This window comes from Natator depressus, chromosome 8 (genome assembly GCF_965152275.1).
Source record: "Natator depressus isolate rNatDep1 chromosome 8, rNatDep2.hap1, whole genome shotgun sequence".
NCBI lineage: Eukaryota > Metazoa > Chordata > Testudines > Cheloniidae > Natator > Natator depressus.
Genome location: NC_134241.1, coordinates 37,074,722 through 37,091,437, shown reverse-complemented (window position 1 = coordinate 37,091,437; position 16,716 = coordinate 37,074,722). Strand labels below are relative to the sequence as shown.

At 43.4% G+C, this 16,716-nt stretch overlaps 1 protein-coding gene across 11 annotated transcripts in view; it reads right to left on the bottom strand.

The window, feature by feature from the left end:
* The window catches only part of LOC141992114 (protocadherin alpha-C2-like), a 333,092-nt gene that overhangs the window by 213,639 nt on the left and 102,737 nt on the right, over positions 1 to 16,716 (bottom strand). Inside the window, exon 1 of one of the 11 annotated variants that reach the window (XM_074960780.1) lies at positions 13,368 to 15,828. The exons of 9 other annotated variants lie outside the window; for them this stretch is intronic. In XM_074960780.1, coding sequence (XP_074816881.1) covers positions 13,368 to 15,743 — 2,376 coding nt within the window. In that variant the 5' untranslated portion in view covers positions 15,744 to 15,828. Of the gene's footprint in view, positions 1 to 6,203; positions 8,633 to 13,367; positions 15,829 to 16,716 lie in introns of those variants that run through there. One more of the 11 variants, XM_074960782.1, reaches the window with a different exon arrangement.

Sequence of the window (16,716 nt, the reverse complement as noted above, 5' to 3'; positions counted from 1 at the left end):
GCCTGCTCCCCCCCATCCCCATGTGTCCCTGCAGCCCCCCGTCCCTGTTCCCATGTAGCCTTGCACCCCATTCCCATTCAACCCCTGGGTCAATGCTGTCACAGCACTAGCTCCTGAGCCCACACTCCACTCTGTCCCTCTCTCACTAGCTATTCTGAATCCCAGTCTGTGATACTCATACCCCAGCAGTCCTGTGTGCCCACTCTGTCTGTCCTAACTTGGCTCCACAGGCAGGGTGCTGTGATGAACTTCTACTCCCGGGAAAATGCTGTGCCACTGTGCACGTACAGAATTTTTTTCCCCAGGGAAAATATATTCTACCCCAGAAGAACTGCAGTTCTACCTTTTGTCCACCAGAGGCTGCTGTGGCACCAGAACAGCCAGCTGCATTCATGCTGCTAGCTGTCATGGCACCACAGCGGCCTCTGGTGTGTGAAAGATGGAATGGCAGCACTTCTTGGCCAGAATGCATTTTCTGCAGAGAAAAAAATTCTGCAGGACACATGAATTCTGTGCGTTCACAGTGGCACAGAATTCCCCCAGAAGTATTCCATGTGTGATGATGATAGACCAGGTGCCAGCTCTTGCTAAGGCTGTAGGCATCAGCTGAGCACTGACAAATTCATAGCTGGAAACCAGACCATTTCTCCTGTACGTGAGTACTATTCAAGATAGATGTTAGACTTGTAAGGACGTGTTTTGTGTTTAGATTATGTAGTAGGAAGAGAGCCTGAGACATGCGATCTTGTATCAGAGGACAGGTATGAGGCCTGAGGCCTAGGCTAAAGTAGTAATCAAAGCTTTACTGATATAAAGTAGTAATCAAAGTTTTACTGATATAAAGACTGTTATACAGACTGATATAAAGACAAGCTGTGAGCAAGAGGCAGGACCCGCTCACAGAATCAGGCAAGAACAGGACTTATATAGCAGAAATACACATTCCTAAAAAGTGCTAGGCACAGAGTACTCATGCAAACACATCCCGAAATCAAGTGGTACCAGAACAATCCCGATATCAAGAATGGTACAAAAACATTCCCTAAGAATAACAGAAACACACTGACTCCTTGTGACGTTACCTGATTAAAATATGACCATATAGATCATTGTTACAATCTCTGTTATATATTTGCAACAAATCTTGTACAAAGGTTGTCAAGTGAGGTGTCCATGAAAAGGTTATGATTTGCTGGTTATGGTTATGCTATTTGTAGGCATGTATCATTTTTGTATTTGAAGTTATAAATATTGGCTGTATACCTGGATTTCAAATATTTGCTCCTGGGTAACATCCACAAAGTAGTTAGCCAGCACATCTTGGAGGGACTATTCAAAATCAGTGGCCCATGAAAAGGACACTTAATTCACAATGGACCATGGGAGATGCCCATCTATGCTGAGTGGACTGTCCTGTGAACCTGCTGCCTGGAATATAGGTAATGGCTTCCTGCAATGACTGAGCGAAATTGGGCATGAACATGTATCTTGCTCATGTGACTCCAAACACTATCTGGTCACCTGTGATTCTCCACTACCTGTGCTGAGGTTTTTGTTTAAATCAATGGGTTCCCCTCCACACGGCAGAGGATATAAATGGCCCTAGGAACCCCTCAATTTTGCATCTATCCTGCTCCAGCCTCTGGACTATACTAATGGGAGCATTCTAACCAATGGACTGAGGACCTTCCAATGATTTGGAAGCAACCAGAGACGTGACTTAAGCCAGCAATTTATTCCTTCACTGCTACAAGCCTGAACCCAGAACTTTGCAATTGCTGTATGTATTTGATTCCTTTAACCAATTTTAACTCTGACCTTTCTTTCTTTCTTTTTATGAATAAACCTTTAGATTTTAGATACTAAATGATTGGTATCAGCATGATTTTTGGGTAAGATCTAAGTTATATATTGACCTGGGTGTGTGGCTGGTCCTTTAGGATCAGAATAACCTTTTATTTGAAGAGATTGGTTTTAAAGAACCTGTCATCTCTAAGTCTTGTATTTTCGGTGGTAATACAAGGACTGGAATGCCTAAGGAAACTGCTTTTATGACTTCTTGTTAGCCAGTGTGGTGAAAAAGAAGTTTACTTTTGTTGCTGGTTTGGTATATCCTATGGGGGATTAGCCACCAGTCTTGGGGTGTATCTGCCCTATTTCTCAGCAGTTTGTCCTGAGTTTGGCATCCTCAGTTGTGACCCACTAAGACCTTCTAAAAGATAAGGTCAGAATGATAGTACGTAATAAAGATGTTTTAATTAAACCAACATGTACAAGGTGATGGGGAATAACTAGCAACATCAGGGGATGAAACACCCTCTCATAAAAAATTGTAAGCATCTATTTTAGCAGTTAAGCATTACATTTAGTATAAAATGTTAATAATGCACCTCAAGTAAAAATGAATGTTATTGGGTTGCTGAAATATAATGATAGAATACACAACCAGTTTGGGGTGTCTGCCCTGTTTTTTAAAGTCTGCCCTGAGGTTGGCACTCATGGTCATGAACCACTCCAGACACCATGTACCGGTAAAAGGGCAAATAGTGAAGGCAAATAATAAATGTGATTATCGTCATCAAGCAATGGCATCCTGACCAGAAGCCTAACAATTGCCTTCTAGAAGAAGCTGGCATCCTACCTTTCCTAAGGGAGATATTAAAAATACCCACCAATAATGGAACCCATCCTCCATCAACTAAGAGTAACAAGGACCCCGTTCACAGATGAGTAACCCAATGCTCTCTGAGTACATCTAGAACCTGAATAAGTGACACCAGATGAGAAAGAAAGAATGAAAGAACAAAAGAAAGAATGAATGAATGAATGAAAAAAAAGAAAGAAAACACACAAAAAAAGAAACCACCCGTTGCTGCACCCTCAACCTTGTCTCCAATGGTTCTGCTCCACAAAAGCCAAGCTTAGTCTGAAAGCACTTGATAATATCTATGAAGCTAGCCTGAACTTACCAGGCTGTTCTCCTCCCAGAGCACTTCCACTGATCAGAACACTGAGGATGCTCTGATACAAGTGAAGAAGGCCTGTCTTATTTCCCACACCGTCATAGAATAAGATTTAAACTGTTTATCATAGTTTGTCCAGCTGAGATTGCTATTTCTGCTGCCTTCACTCTAGCCATTTACCTTTCTGATCTATCTCTTCTTCTATCTGTCTACAGTACTGTTTCTAAAAAAGCTATCACTGTGATATCTAAGTGTCACAAGCCATCTCTATACCAAGGTGACCTGTGATGAAGAATCAAGATAAGAGAGCAATCAAGGGATATGAGAACAATTAACCATAGTCCGACTCCAGGACAAGGTATTAGATCACCTAGTAGGCCATTGGCACACTCTGCACAACTGAAGAAACTGTTTTCACCTGAGGGCACTGTTTTCACTGATGATGTCACTAGAGATCACTTTTATTATCATGCTGATGTGGGGCGGAGGGTTATGTTGTGAAATCTTAGTGCATTGAACTTCAGTCCTAGCATGTCTACAGCTCCAGTTGAAATCATTGTCTGCAGGGTTGTTGTAGTGGTGCTGCTCCGAGGATCTGAGAGACAAGGTAGGTGAGGAAATCTTTTGTTGGACTGAGCTCCATAGACCTCCACAGACCTGAAGAAGACCTTCATGGAGCTCAAGATACTACCTCACCCACCTTGTCTCTCTCAGTTAAAATCACTGGAAGTTTTGGACACACAAGTAATACAGGGATATGCCCTTTATATGCCTAAGTAATACATCACAGCAAAATGGCTCCATCAAGTGGAAAAAGCCAGGGCCAACTCCTATCTCCTCCTATTGAGAGGAAAGTATGCACAGCTGACAGTTCCTATCTCAAGCAGGAAACACCTGGAGAGACTAATAGCTCCCCTCTTTAGCGTGGGAAGTGGAAAGCGCTATCTGTGTCCTCTTCAGCATGCCCATATTCCATTTTCATGTTGTTGTCATATAGAGACAATTCCCATCCTGTCTGGCATCCTTACTGTTTAAGGGGGGAATGGGACCTATCTTATCATGTGACCAAATCTGGAAAATGTCTAAAAACATTTTCTTCCTTATTATTTTATATTTATTTTCTTTCTTTTCCAATTTGCAATTCTGTCAACTTGAATATAAAAATTACTAAATTTTACACCTGTTTTAAATAACATTTTTATTGTCCACAGTCTTTTGTTACAAAAGGGGACCAGGAAATCTATAATTTAAGGGAATTTTCTGAGAAATACTACAATTTTAATTTTTCTTATATTCTATAATCCAATATTGGAAAACAAAGTTAAAACTTGGAAACTAGCATCTGCAAGCAACTTTTGCCATATCAGAGAAAATAAGGTAAAGGTAATAATATAGGTTTCAGAGTAACAGCCGTGTTAGTCTGTATTCGCAAAAAGAAAAGGAGTACTTGTGGCACCTTAGAGACTAACCAATTTATTTGAGCATGAGCTTTCGTGAGCTACAGCTCACTTCATCGGATGCATACTGTGGAAACGTTTCCACAGTATGCATCCGATGAAGTGAGCTGTAGCTCACGAAAGCTCATGCTCAAATAAATTGGTTAGTCTCTAAGGTGCCACAAGTACTCCTTTTCTTTTTGGTAATAATATACTTTCCTACAATTAAGTTATGATTAATAACAATTCTCATACAAATCGATGTTCAAGAGTGAAATAAAATCCAAGTAAAAGATTCCACGGCAGTACACGATATTTACACCTACTTTTGATAAGCTGCTCCCTCCTCTCCATAAAGTTAGTTTCTGTCACTAGGAGGGAGTAGATTAAAATTTTTGGTTCCAAAGGGATGGCAGTCTGTTTTACTATTAATAGGGCAATATATTTAAAATAATATAAAATCATTCATCATATGTGAAGGAGGGCACCTTGAGTGAAGAATAGTTCTTGAGTCTTTCTTGAGTGAAAGGTAGTTATTACAAACCAGTATTTAGTATGAATAACACTTCATTCTTAATACAAAAAATTTTATTGATATTTCTTCTCAGCAAAGACTTCTAATTTTAAAATTAAGTTTTAAAAGGAGTGTTTAATTAGATATTTCTGTGTCTGGCAGAGCTTCAGTGAACTACTATTTTAGTTACAATATATAACAGACCATTTTAGGGCACAAGAAAGATCATAATAATTATTTCCAAGTCTTGTAAGCCCATTTCCATGCTGCATTATGGGAAAAAATGCATTATACTCCCACATAAAGATTAAAATAATGGACCAATAAAATAATCCAATTTCAAGAAGAGACCCAAAGACACAATGATCTTGTGCCCATTCTTTTCACAGTGGAGACAAGGTAAGTTTTTTTCTCCGATTTTAAAGGGAGTCAGACAGGCACCCTTGTGATTAAGGAGAGAAGGGTGGGAAGTAGGAGGTCAGGTTTCTATCCCCTCCTCAGTCACACACTTCTGGTATGACCATGGGCCACTTATTTCGCTTCTCTATATGAATATCTCACTTACAAATGGGGAGAGTCCTATCTAACTCACAGGGCTTTTGGCAGGCTTCATCACAGAACCTTAATTAACATTTTTCTAAAGTAGTTCGGCATCTTCAGATAGATTTCGCTATCTAAGTGAAAAGTTTTATTTATTTAAGTAAAGAGTAGGGCTATCAATGGTCATAACTAATGAGAATTGAAAGATAAACTAGCAATTTCTACAATAATTGCCCAAGCAAATAAAAGTGTTTAACCCCGGGAGAAGGTTCTATAATAATGCAGAGTGCAAATGGGGACATAAATTCTGCAGTTTTCATTCTACAACCAAAGAAGTATAAAAATACATATATAGAAATCGAGTCCATTAGGAAATATAAACGATACGGATAAGGACCAATTAGAAGCAAATCTCCAGATAAAGTTATTTTGGACGACCCTCAAACTGCAACCCCTAATACTTACTCTATAAAATAACTAAAACTACATCGAAAACAATATTATTTTAATATAAGATTTTAATTCATAGAAAATAATTCTATCCCAATTCTTTTATTTCTGTGTATGCAACCAACACTTTTAATAGTAGTAGAAGAAACCGATAAAAAACAGACGATTCATATCAAATTATTACTATTGTTACTATTTTACACAGCGTCAAATGAGATCATTAATCATTAAAATGGCTGTAAATATCTGTTATAATAAAAGGAAGTTGTAATCTTTCTAAAACAAGAGGACATCACTAACCGTTCCACAGACATTGGACGCCATCACTAGCTGTTTCTCCATCTCCCCGTTCTCGGCAAAGTGAGGGACGTTGGGGCTGAAAACCATGAGGTCATTCTTGGCGGTGGCTTCCCCGACACACAGGTTCCGGCTCTGGCGCTGCGAATAGGACCAACTCCCCACTTCGCTCGAGCACACCACGGTGGCTTTCCCAGGACCGCACATCACTTCCGGACCCGGGTGCCATCTCAGGCCAACGTACACGACAATCACCAGCACAAACAGCCCGGACACCGAGCAAATGGCGATCATTAAAGACACGTTCATGTCAACCAAGGGCCCTTCGCTCCCGACCCTTTGCCTCGAGTCCCATTTCACAGCCTGCGGACTCTCCACCAGGGACAGGCTGACCGTGGCTGTCGCTGACAGCGCCGGCTCCCCATGGTCCTTCACCAGGATCACGAGTCTCTGGCTGGGGCCGTCCGCCTCCTCCAAGGCCCGCGTGGTGCTGATCTCCCCGCTGTACACACCCACCCGGAAAGGCCCCGCAGCCCTGGCCTCCTGCACTTCGTAGCGAAGCCACGCGTTGTAGCCGGAATCCGCATCCACCGCTCGGACCTTGCCCACCACGTGCCCTGCGCCGGCCGACAGCGGAACCAGCTCGGGCCCTGGCGAGCCGCGGCCGGAGCCAGGCGCGGACACTGCCGGCGCGTTGTCATTTTCATCCAGGACGAAGAGCTGCACAGTCACGTTCCCGCACAAGGAGGGGAACCCGGCGTCCCGCGCGCTCACCTGGAACTGCAGCACTTGCAGCTCCTCGTAGTCAAAGGGCTGCAGCCCGTAGATGTGCCCGCTCTCCGAGTGCACCGAGATGTAGCTGGACACGGGCTGCTGCTCTCCCACACTGCGCTCCACCACCGAGTAGCTCACAAAGGCGTTTTCCCGCAGGTCCGGGTCCGATGCCGACACGCTCAAGAGATGGGCCCCGGCACGGTTGTTTTCCTTCACAAACACCGTGTACACGACCTGAGGGAAAGCAGGGGCGTTATCATTCACATCCGCGATCGGCACCAAAATGCTGCTGCTGGCCGAGAGAGACGGGGCCCCTTCGTCTCTGGCTGTCACCAGGATCTTATATTCAGACACTCGCTCCCGATCCACGGCCTCCGCCAGCACCAGCGAGTGATAATTCTTAAAGGTGGAGACGAGCTGAAAGGGCAGGTCCGGGGGGATGGAGCAGGTGACTTTGCCGTTGTCTCCCGAGTCCCGGTCGGAGACGCTAATAAGAGCCACCACTGTCCCTGGGGGAGCGTCCTCCGGCACCGGCAGGGAAAGGGAAGTCACGGCCAGCTCAGGGGTGTTATCGTTCACGTCCAAAACCTCTAACTCAATATTGCAGTGTCCTGACAAAGGAGGATTACCTTTATCTTTTGCCTCAACTTGAATGTCATATACATTAATTTCTTCGAAATCCAAACGGCTTTTGACTCTGACCTCTCCTGTATTTAGATCTAAACTAAACATATCTCCTCCAGTGGGAGGAACGAAACTGCTAAAAATATATGAAACCTCTTTATTACTTCCTTCATCCAAATCGGTGGCGTTGAGTTTGATGACTAATGTCCCATTAGCTGTATTTTCGAACAATCGAATCTTGTAAACGGACTGATTAAATACAGGCGCGTTGTCATTGGCATCCAGCACAGTGATCACCAGCTGAACCGTGCCCGTCAGTTCCGGTTTGCCCCCATCTGTGGCCGTGAGTAACAAATTATGCTCAGGGGTCTCCTCTCTATCCAGAGATTTCTTTAGCACCAGCACTAAGGATTTCTTGTTGTCATCGTTTGATTTAACATTGAATGTGAAATGTTCACTTGAGCTGAGTTTATAGGTTAGCAGAGAGTTTGTGCCAATATCTGCGTCAAACGCGCCCTCTAGTGGGAAACGTGAGTCTGGCAGTCTCGATTCTGCAATACTGAGATATTTTTCATTTACAGGGAACACAGGAGCATTGTCATTTATATCCTGTATCTCCACTTCCACGTGAAATATCCTCAGGGGTTTGTCCACTATCACCTCCAGGTCAATGGCGCACAGGGGGCTCTGGCCGCACACCTCTTCCCTGTCTACTGGCGACTTAACAAACAAAACGCCGCTCTGCAAATTTACCTCAAAATAGTCTCCCCTGCCTTTGGAGACCATCCGGAACATCCGAGACACCAGCTCCGACACCTCCAGCCCCAGGTCCTGGGCCAGGCGGCCCACAAAGGTGCCGTGTTTGGATTCCTCCGGCAGGGAATAACGGACCTGGCCGCTGCCCACCTCCCAGGCCGTGTGTAGCAGAACCAGCCGCAGCAGCTGCCCGGTTCCCAGGCAGTCTCGCCGGAGAAGAGCCATCGCGGACACTGGGCGGTGTCGGTTTATGAATCAGCGATTTAACTGAAGGAACGGCAGAGTCCAGTGAATAAGGAAGATGCCCTTTGAAAGCAGTTTAATTTAATCCAGGCCTGACACGTCCGGGAGCCCGCCTGACGCGCTGAGGGGCAGGATTTTCAGGGTTTCTGGGGGAGGAGCTCTGTGTTTCTTTCTTTCTGAAATGTCTCTTTAGGCGACAGCGACACCTTGTGACTAAATGTGTAAGTACAATTGCAAATCATGCCTTTCAATTTTTTAAAATCTCAATAACTATTTTTCTTGATTCAGAAATGTTTCTTATATTTTACTAACTCATTAACTATACCACTTGCTATGTTGCACTAGTTCTTTTTATCATTAGCCTGCTATTGAAATAAACGCCTTCTATTTTGTCCTATTTTTATTTACCTTGAATATTTTGTAAATTTGGTATATATTGTCTCTATATTCAAATCTGAAACAGATTAATTCCTTTTTAAAATTACCATTGACACCATAAATATATGACGGTCACCCCGGGCTTATTCGCAAAGAAACACATACTCATAATTACCCGATAATGGTTGCTATTAACAACCATGTCCCCTCTTTTTTATAATGGCAAAATGTTAGTTGCTTGAAATATAAAATGTAGTAAACTTTGCTGGAAGTGGAAAATAATTCCCAGATATCTCAACTATGAACAGATGTCTTCATATGTGAAGTTTTTATATTCATGACCTGATAGGTCTCCTATTGAAACCAGGAAATTGTTGGTTCAAGAGCCTCGGCTGATCTCAACTGAGGTGGCATCGTATCAGGAGAAGGGGCCAGACAATCCCTGAGGTACTCAGGGGCCATTTGGGATTTGAAGGTTAGAACCAATATCTTCAGTTGTATTCAGGAGCTGTACACTACTGCAGTCAATGGTGCAGGGAGTGTAGTAGGCTCTCTGCCAGAAGCGTCTCTTAACTATCAAGTTAAACATATTTTGCATTCGTTGAAGTTTCCTGATTTTTCCCAAGGAATCAAAGCTCAAGATGTTTAATTATTTCCTGTAACGCCTTCATCTAAAAGTTAAACAGGTGGGAGAAAAGACTAGAACGCTACAATAACCCACATGAGCTACCCCTTAGTCATATGAGAAATCAGAAAACATATACCTTCTGAGACCTCTCACAGAGAAAGGTAAATAATCAAGAGCAAATCCATCCAACCCTGCCAGGGTCCACAAAACCTCACTCTCAACGATATCAAAGGCAGTTGATATACTCAGCTAAAATAATCCACATGGACGCTTGCTCTTCATCCATTGCCAGAGGGAGATCATTGACCAACAAGAATAAAGAAGGCTCCATGCCATAGCCAGAAGGCAGGAACATGTCCACTACTTACATAAACACTAAAGAACAACAACACGGTTTTCCACAACTGGAAAAACCTTGAGTCATTTGCCATCTCTTGTAGGCAGTTAAGTTTGGGCCGCTGGCCCTCTATTCTCTCAAGCAGGAAACATCTAGTAGCCTGTTAGTTTCTCTTCACAGTGGAAAAAGACTGGAGGGCCATATGTTTCCTCTTATATGACGAAGCCCGCATTTGAAGACTATTTTATATATATACACATTTTATGACCTTGATGGTGTCATATGCAAGCTATTGCCTTCCAATATCTGCTTGCCTGGGAGGGCAGGCAACAACATAGATCTAATCATGACAGGGTCTAACCAGCATGGAGTCTGCAATGGAATATCGAATCATGTTAATCTTTTAGAATTCTTTGAATATGTCAATAAAATGGTAAATAAAAATAACCATCTGACACAATTTATTTAGACTTACAAAACTGACAAATTTGTATGCAGGCAACTAAAGAAGTTAAGTAGTCTTGAGGTGAGAGGCAAAGTATTGTCTTGGATCAAAAACTGCCAGCTAGCCAGAAAGTAGAGGTTGAATTAAGTGGTCAGGTTGCATCACGGCAAAAGTTAACAGCGGTTCCTAAAGGTTTTGAACTAGGTTTTGTGTTGTTTAATATTTAATTACCTGGAAGGGAATGATATAAATTCAGGTATCAAAATCTGTAGATGACACAAACTTATGTACGTTAGTCGGGAGCAAAGCAAATGGTGAGGAACTTCAGAGAGACCCCAACAAGCTAGGTGAATGGACAACAATATGGCAAATGAAATGTAATGTCAACAAATGCAAAGAAAAGCATATTGGAGGGGGAAAATAAACTACATCTACACCTTATAAAGTTCTAAATGTATCAACCCACGACAGGGACTTGGGTGCTACTGTAGACAGCTTAATAAAAACCTCTGCTCAATGTTCAGCTGCCGTCAAAAAGTCAACAAGTTGTTAAGATGCACCAAGAATGGGACAGAGAATAATATGGAAAATATTATAAGCCTTTACATAAATCTATAGTGTGGCCTCATTTGGATACTGTGTGTAGCACTAGCCACCTGATCTCAAAACAATATATTGCACAACTGAAAGACGTTCAGAAAGGGTGAGGAGAACGGTCAAGGGCCTGGAAAAGGTCTTATGTTAAGAGAGATTAAAAAGATTGGGATTGTTTACCTTAGAAAGAAGATGATATAAAATAAGAAATAGTCTAGAAAAGGACCCTCTGTTCTCTCTGTCTCATAACACAAGAACAAGGGGATATTAAATTAAATTAAGAGGTAGGAAATTCAAAACCTGTTACAAGGAAATATTTTTTCACACAAAGTGTAATTAGATTGGGGAACCTGTCGCCATAGAAAGTCCTTGAGACCAAGAATTTAACGAGATTCATAAAGAGGTTGGATATTTATATGGATATCAAGAATAGCCAGTTATCATAAAAAATGCCACAACGTTTCTGGGAGGGCTATTAAACCATTTGCTTCAGGGTTTAAGCCAATCTCTAATTATTAGAGATCGGAATGATATCTAAAGGTGGGGCAGAGTATCCCACATATGCCTGCTGTGGGGTTCTTATACCTTCCGCTGAAGCATCTGCTACTTGCTACTGTCAGAGACAGGATACTGGACTAAATGGCCATTTGGTCTGATCCAGTCTGGCAATGCCAATGTTCCTGTGATCTTACTCTATTTTAATTTAATTTATATTTTATCCAACTTTCAATTCTGTAAAATTTGTTAGAAAAATGGTCCTATATTTTGCTGGGGACGGGGGTTAAGCCAACATTAATTATTCTTACGAGCATATACCCATAAAATTTCTAAAGAACTATGACCAAAGATATGACCAAAGACAGATAATTTTCCCTGACCCAATATCAGACAAGAAGTAAAATCAGGAAAACAACAGCTGAAATGACTCAGGTATATGGATGTACAATCAGTGGAAATAGGTAATAAAAACAATCTGCTCTCTTTAATCACTCTGAAATAAATTTCAAAAAAGCATTCCATTGGCGTAAATAACGGTGATACCTATTCTTTAAAAAGTACATGCTCCTCTTCATAAGATTAGTTACTTGTTCATTACCATGGGAGAATAGCTGAATATTCTAGGGAATGATAATCTGTATCACGCCTGATAGAACAATACAGTTGGGAGATAACTGGGGGGGGGGGGCATTATCTGTTATTAATCAAACATCTAAGACCTATAAGTAGAGTCCCTATGATTCTAGTGACCAGCTTGTAGTGCCAACAGATAATACTAATCTATTTGAGTACTTTTTTTCCTGTGATCAAGAGGAGTTATTTCAGAAATACACCTTGAATATAGGGTAATATTATTAAATGATTTTGTTCACCATGCTCCACTGAAACCTCAAGTGATTTAAGTGTAATAAAGGACTCTGGAACTATAATTAAGAAACAAATATAACAAAAAAACACTGTTTCCCGGATGGTATTCCTGTACTTCATTGTAAGGAAAATATACCATCTAATAGGTAAAAGAGAAAAGTGATAAAACTCCAGTAGGACAGCATAGCTACCATAAGGGAACCAAAGAGAAGAAAGGTGCTCTTGAGGTTAAAGACACATGCTAAGAAATCTGATTTCTCTTTCTGTGTTATCTTCTGCGAATCATTGCATGTTTCTGTGTCTGAGTTCCCCATCTTCAAATGGGAAAAGAAATATCACAGATGCGCTGAGATACTTAATTATTTTGAAATCCCCAAAGGGAATTCACCGCAGAATTGTTGTTTCATTTATTTATACATCTGTTTGCTAATTTTTTAGAAATCGCCTAGAGGCTAAAAGACACGAGGCACAGGAAGGGTCATCACCGAAAAAGAATAAGTTATAAAATAATCATCATTGCTGCGTAGAATGTATTGACTAGGCACTGAAAATTGCTGACACCGACTCAATGTTTTATCACTGAGAAGGGCAAAATAAGAGGAGAGTGACGTTGGTGTAAATTGTGGAAAATTGGTTCAATATAAATCAATGGGAGTTTACAGAAGATGAGCAATCGTGATGTGGAGTATTCTGCCTTTCAGTTTGGAAAGTACATTTGAAAGAGACGAGTGCCGAATACAGAAAATGCGTCTGAGGTCTCCATATAAAATATAAAGAGGACCATTTTCATCGCCATTCCGGGTTTTTACATTAATTCAAATTAAATCGGGGGGCGGGGATTCACTATTCACACAGAATAACGCTCCCCTGAGCCATTTCTCCTCTCTGGGTCAGCAACGTCTGGAAGACTTTGACAAGAATTCGTAAAATATTTAGAAACTTTCAAACAGCCTTACATTTTCTCCCAAATTAGAAAACGCTTAGAAAATCTCAGACAAAACCAAAAAGGACATCGTCACTAACCGTTCCACAGAGATTAGGCGTCATCTCCTGCTGTTTCTCTTTTTCTCCGTTCTCTGCAGAGTTAGGAAAGTTGGGGCTGAAAACCATCAGGTCATTCTTGGCGGTGCCTTCCCCGACACACAGATTCCGGCTCTGGCGCTGCGAATAGGACCAACTCCCCACTTCGCTCGAGCACACCACGGTGGCTTTCCCAGGACCGCACATCACTTCCGGACCCGGGTGGCACCTCAAGGCAACGTACACGACAATCACCAGCACAAACAGCCCGGACACCGAGCAAATGGCGATCATTAAAGACACGTTCATGTCAACCAAGGGCCCTTCGCTCCCGACCCTTTGCCTCGAGTCCCATTTCACAGCCTGCGGACTCTCCACCAGGGACAGGCTGACCGTGGCTGTCGCTGACAGCGCCGGCTCCCCATGGTCCTTCACCAGGATCACGAGTCTCTGGCTGGGGCCGTCCGCCTCCTCCAAGGCCCGCGTGGTGCTGATCTCCCCGCTGTACACACCCACCCGGAAAGGCCCCGCAGCCCGGGCCTCCTGCACTTCGTAGCGAAGCCACGCGTTGTAGCCGGAATCCGCATCCACCGCTCGGACCTTGCCCACCACGTGCCCTGCGCCGGCCGACAGCGGAACCAGCTCGGGCCCTGGCGAGCCGCGGCCGGAGCCAGGCGCGGACACTGCCGGCGCGTTGTCATTTTCATCCAGGACGAAGAGCTGCACAGTCACGTTCCCGCACAAGGAGGGGAACCCGGCGTCCCGCGCGCTCACCTGGAACTGCAGCACTTGCAGCTCCTCGTAGTCAAAGGGCTGCAGCCCGTAGATGTGCCCGCTCTCCGAGTGCACCGAGATGTAGCTGGACACGGGCTGCTGCTCTCCCACACTGCGCTCCACCACCGAGTAGCTCACAAAGGCGTTTTCCCGCAGGTCCGGGTCCGACGCCGACACGCTCAAGAGATGGGCCCCGGCACGGTTGTTTTCCTTCACAAACACCGTGTACACGGCCTGAGGGAAAGCAGGGGCGTTATCGTTCACATCCGCGATCGGCACCAAAATGCTGCTGCTGGCCGAGAGAGACGGGGCCCCTTCGTCTCTGGCTGTCACCAGGATCTTATATTCAGACACTCGCTCCCGATCCACGGCCTCCGCCAGCACCAGCGAGTGATAATTCTTAAAGGTGGAGACGAGCTGAAAGGGCAGGTCCGGGGGGATGGAGCAGGTGACTTTGCCGTTGTCTCCCGAGTCCCGGTCGGAGACGCTAATAAGAGCCACCACTGTCCCCGGGGGAGCGTCCTCCGGCACCGGCAGGGACAGGGAAGTCACGGCCAGCTCAGGAGCGTTATCGTTCACGTCTAACACTTTCACCACGAGGGTGCAATGTCCAGTCAAGGGGAAAGTACTTTTATCAGTTGCTTCGATTTGAATTTCATATAACCTGATATTTTCGAAGTCTAATTCTCCTTTAAATCTTACTTCACCAGTGTTTGGATCTAAACTAAACATATTCCTTAAATTAGGATTAAAAGAATTAGTAAATGAATATGAAATGTCTTTATTAATTCCCTCATCTGAATCGGTTGCATTGAGTTTAATGATTAATGTCCCATTAGCCGCATTTTCTAACAAACGCACTTCATAGACGGACTGATTAAACACAGGCGCGTTATCATTGGCATCCAGCACAGTGATCACCAGCTGAACTGTGCCCGTGAGCTCCGGTTTGCCCTCATCGGTGGCAGTGAGTAATAAATGATGCACGGAGGTTTCCTCTCTATCCAGAGGTTCTTTTAACAGAAGGACTAACGATTTTCTTTGCTCGTTATTTTTCTTCACATCTATACTGAAATATTCATTTGGGCTGAGTTTATAGGTTAGCAGAGAATTTATACCAATATCTGCGTCAAACGCGCCCTCTAGTGGGAAACGCGAGTCTGGGAGTCTGGATTCTAAAATAAACAGATTTTTTTCAGGTGCGGGAAAAGCAGGAGCATTGTCATTTATATCCTGTATCTCCACTTCCACGTGAAATATCCTCAGGGGTTTGTCCACTATCACCTCCAGGTCAATGGCGCACAGGGGGCTCTGGCCGCACACCTCTTCCCTGTCTATTCGCGAACTAACAAACAAAACGCCGCTCTGCAAATTTACCTCAAAATAATCTCCCCTGCCTTTGGAGACCATCCGGAACATCCGAGACACCAGCTCCGACACCTCCAGCCCCAGGTCCTGGGCCAGGCGGCCCACAAAGGTGCCGTATTTGGATTCCTCCGGCAGGGAATAACGGACCTGGCCGCTGCCCAGCTCCCAGGCCGTGTGTAGCAGAACCAGCCGCAGCAGCTGCCCGGTTACCAGGGAGTCTCGCCGGAAAAGAGCCATCGCGGACGCGGTTTGCCTTCTTGTAAGTTATCTCCTTTCGTAGATATTAAAGTAGATGAGAAAAAAACCCGTAATATCCGCCTACAGGTTTCAGCCCAGACCCCAGGCTCTGAATGACTGTAATTTTCCGTCGTTGGAGGCAGGAGTTCAATTTTAATTTCTGTTACATTTCTTTAGTGAACAGCGACACCATGTGAGTGAATGTGGTTGTAGCTTTCTAACCGTCAGGGATTTTTTTTATGTGTTTCAGAATTATTCTGAAATTTCTAGTATTTCCAAATGTTGCCGTTCTCACTTAAAAATTGAACTCCCTCGTGAAACTGGGGATTGTTTTGTTGTGTTGGAATAGTTATCTTCATGATTAACTAAAGTATGTTTCTAGCCCAGGTATACTAGCCTCCATCTTTTAATGAATGTTAGAAATTTTAGTGTAAAGATAAATATACTATCCTATAGCATGGATATATGTTGTTGACATATTTTTGTGGCATGTCATTCGATATGTGCAAAACTTTCACTGCGCTCCCAGAACTTTTGTGTTTTACTCACCATTCTTTCACACCTGAGAATTTTTTCCCATTACCAATAAGATTTTTTTTACTTATTTGTGTGGAGTGCAAACTGCACAATTGTAGACGTTTGCATGTATTGGTTTTTTTCTCTATCGCTCTCTTTTTTGGCTGATTCGTTGGTTGGTTTTGCCCAAGATGAAGTAAATTAGAGTGTTTGCCTCTGTTAGGGAGACGGGTGAACGGCGGGGTTTGTCCTATGCTCAGCAAGGCACGTGTGCACCAAGTGAGATGTCCTGTTGACCTTAATGGATGAATTCATTTGTGTAAAATTAGGCATGTGCTTAAGTACCTTGCTGAATTGGAGGTTACCCTATAGAAGTTAGATCTGCACTGTGTGAGTAAAATTAACACCTGAGCGCTGAAAAAGGGCTACATCTCTCTCGTACTATTCAAGTAAAGCT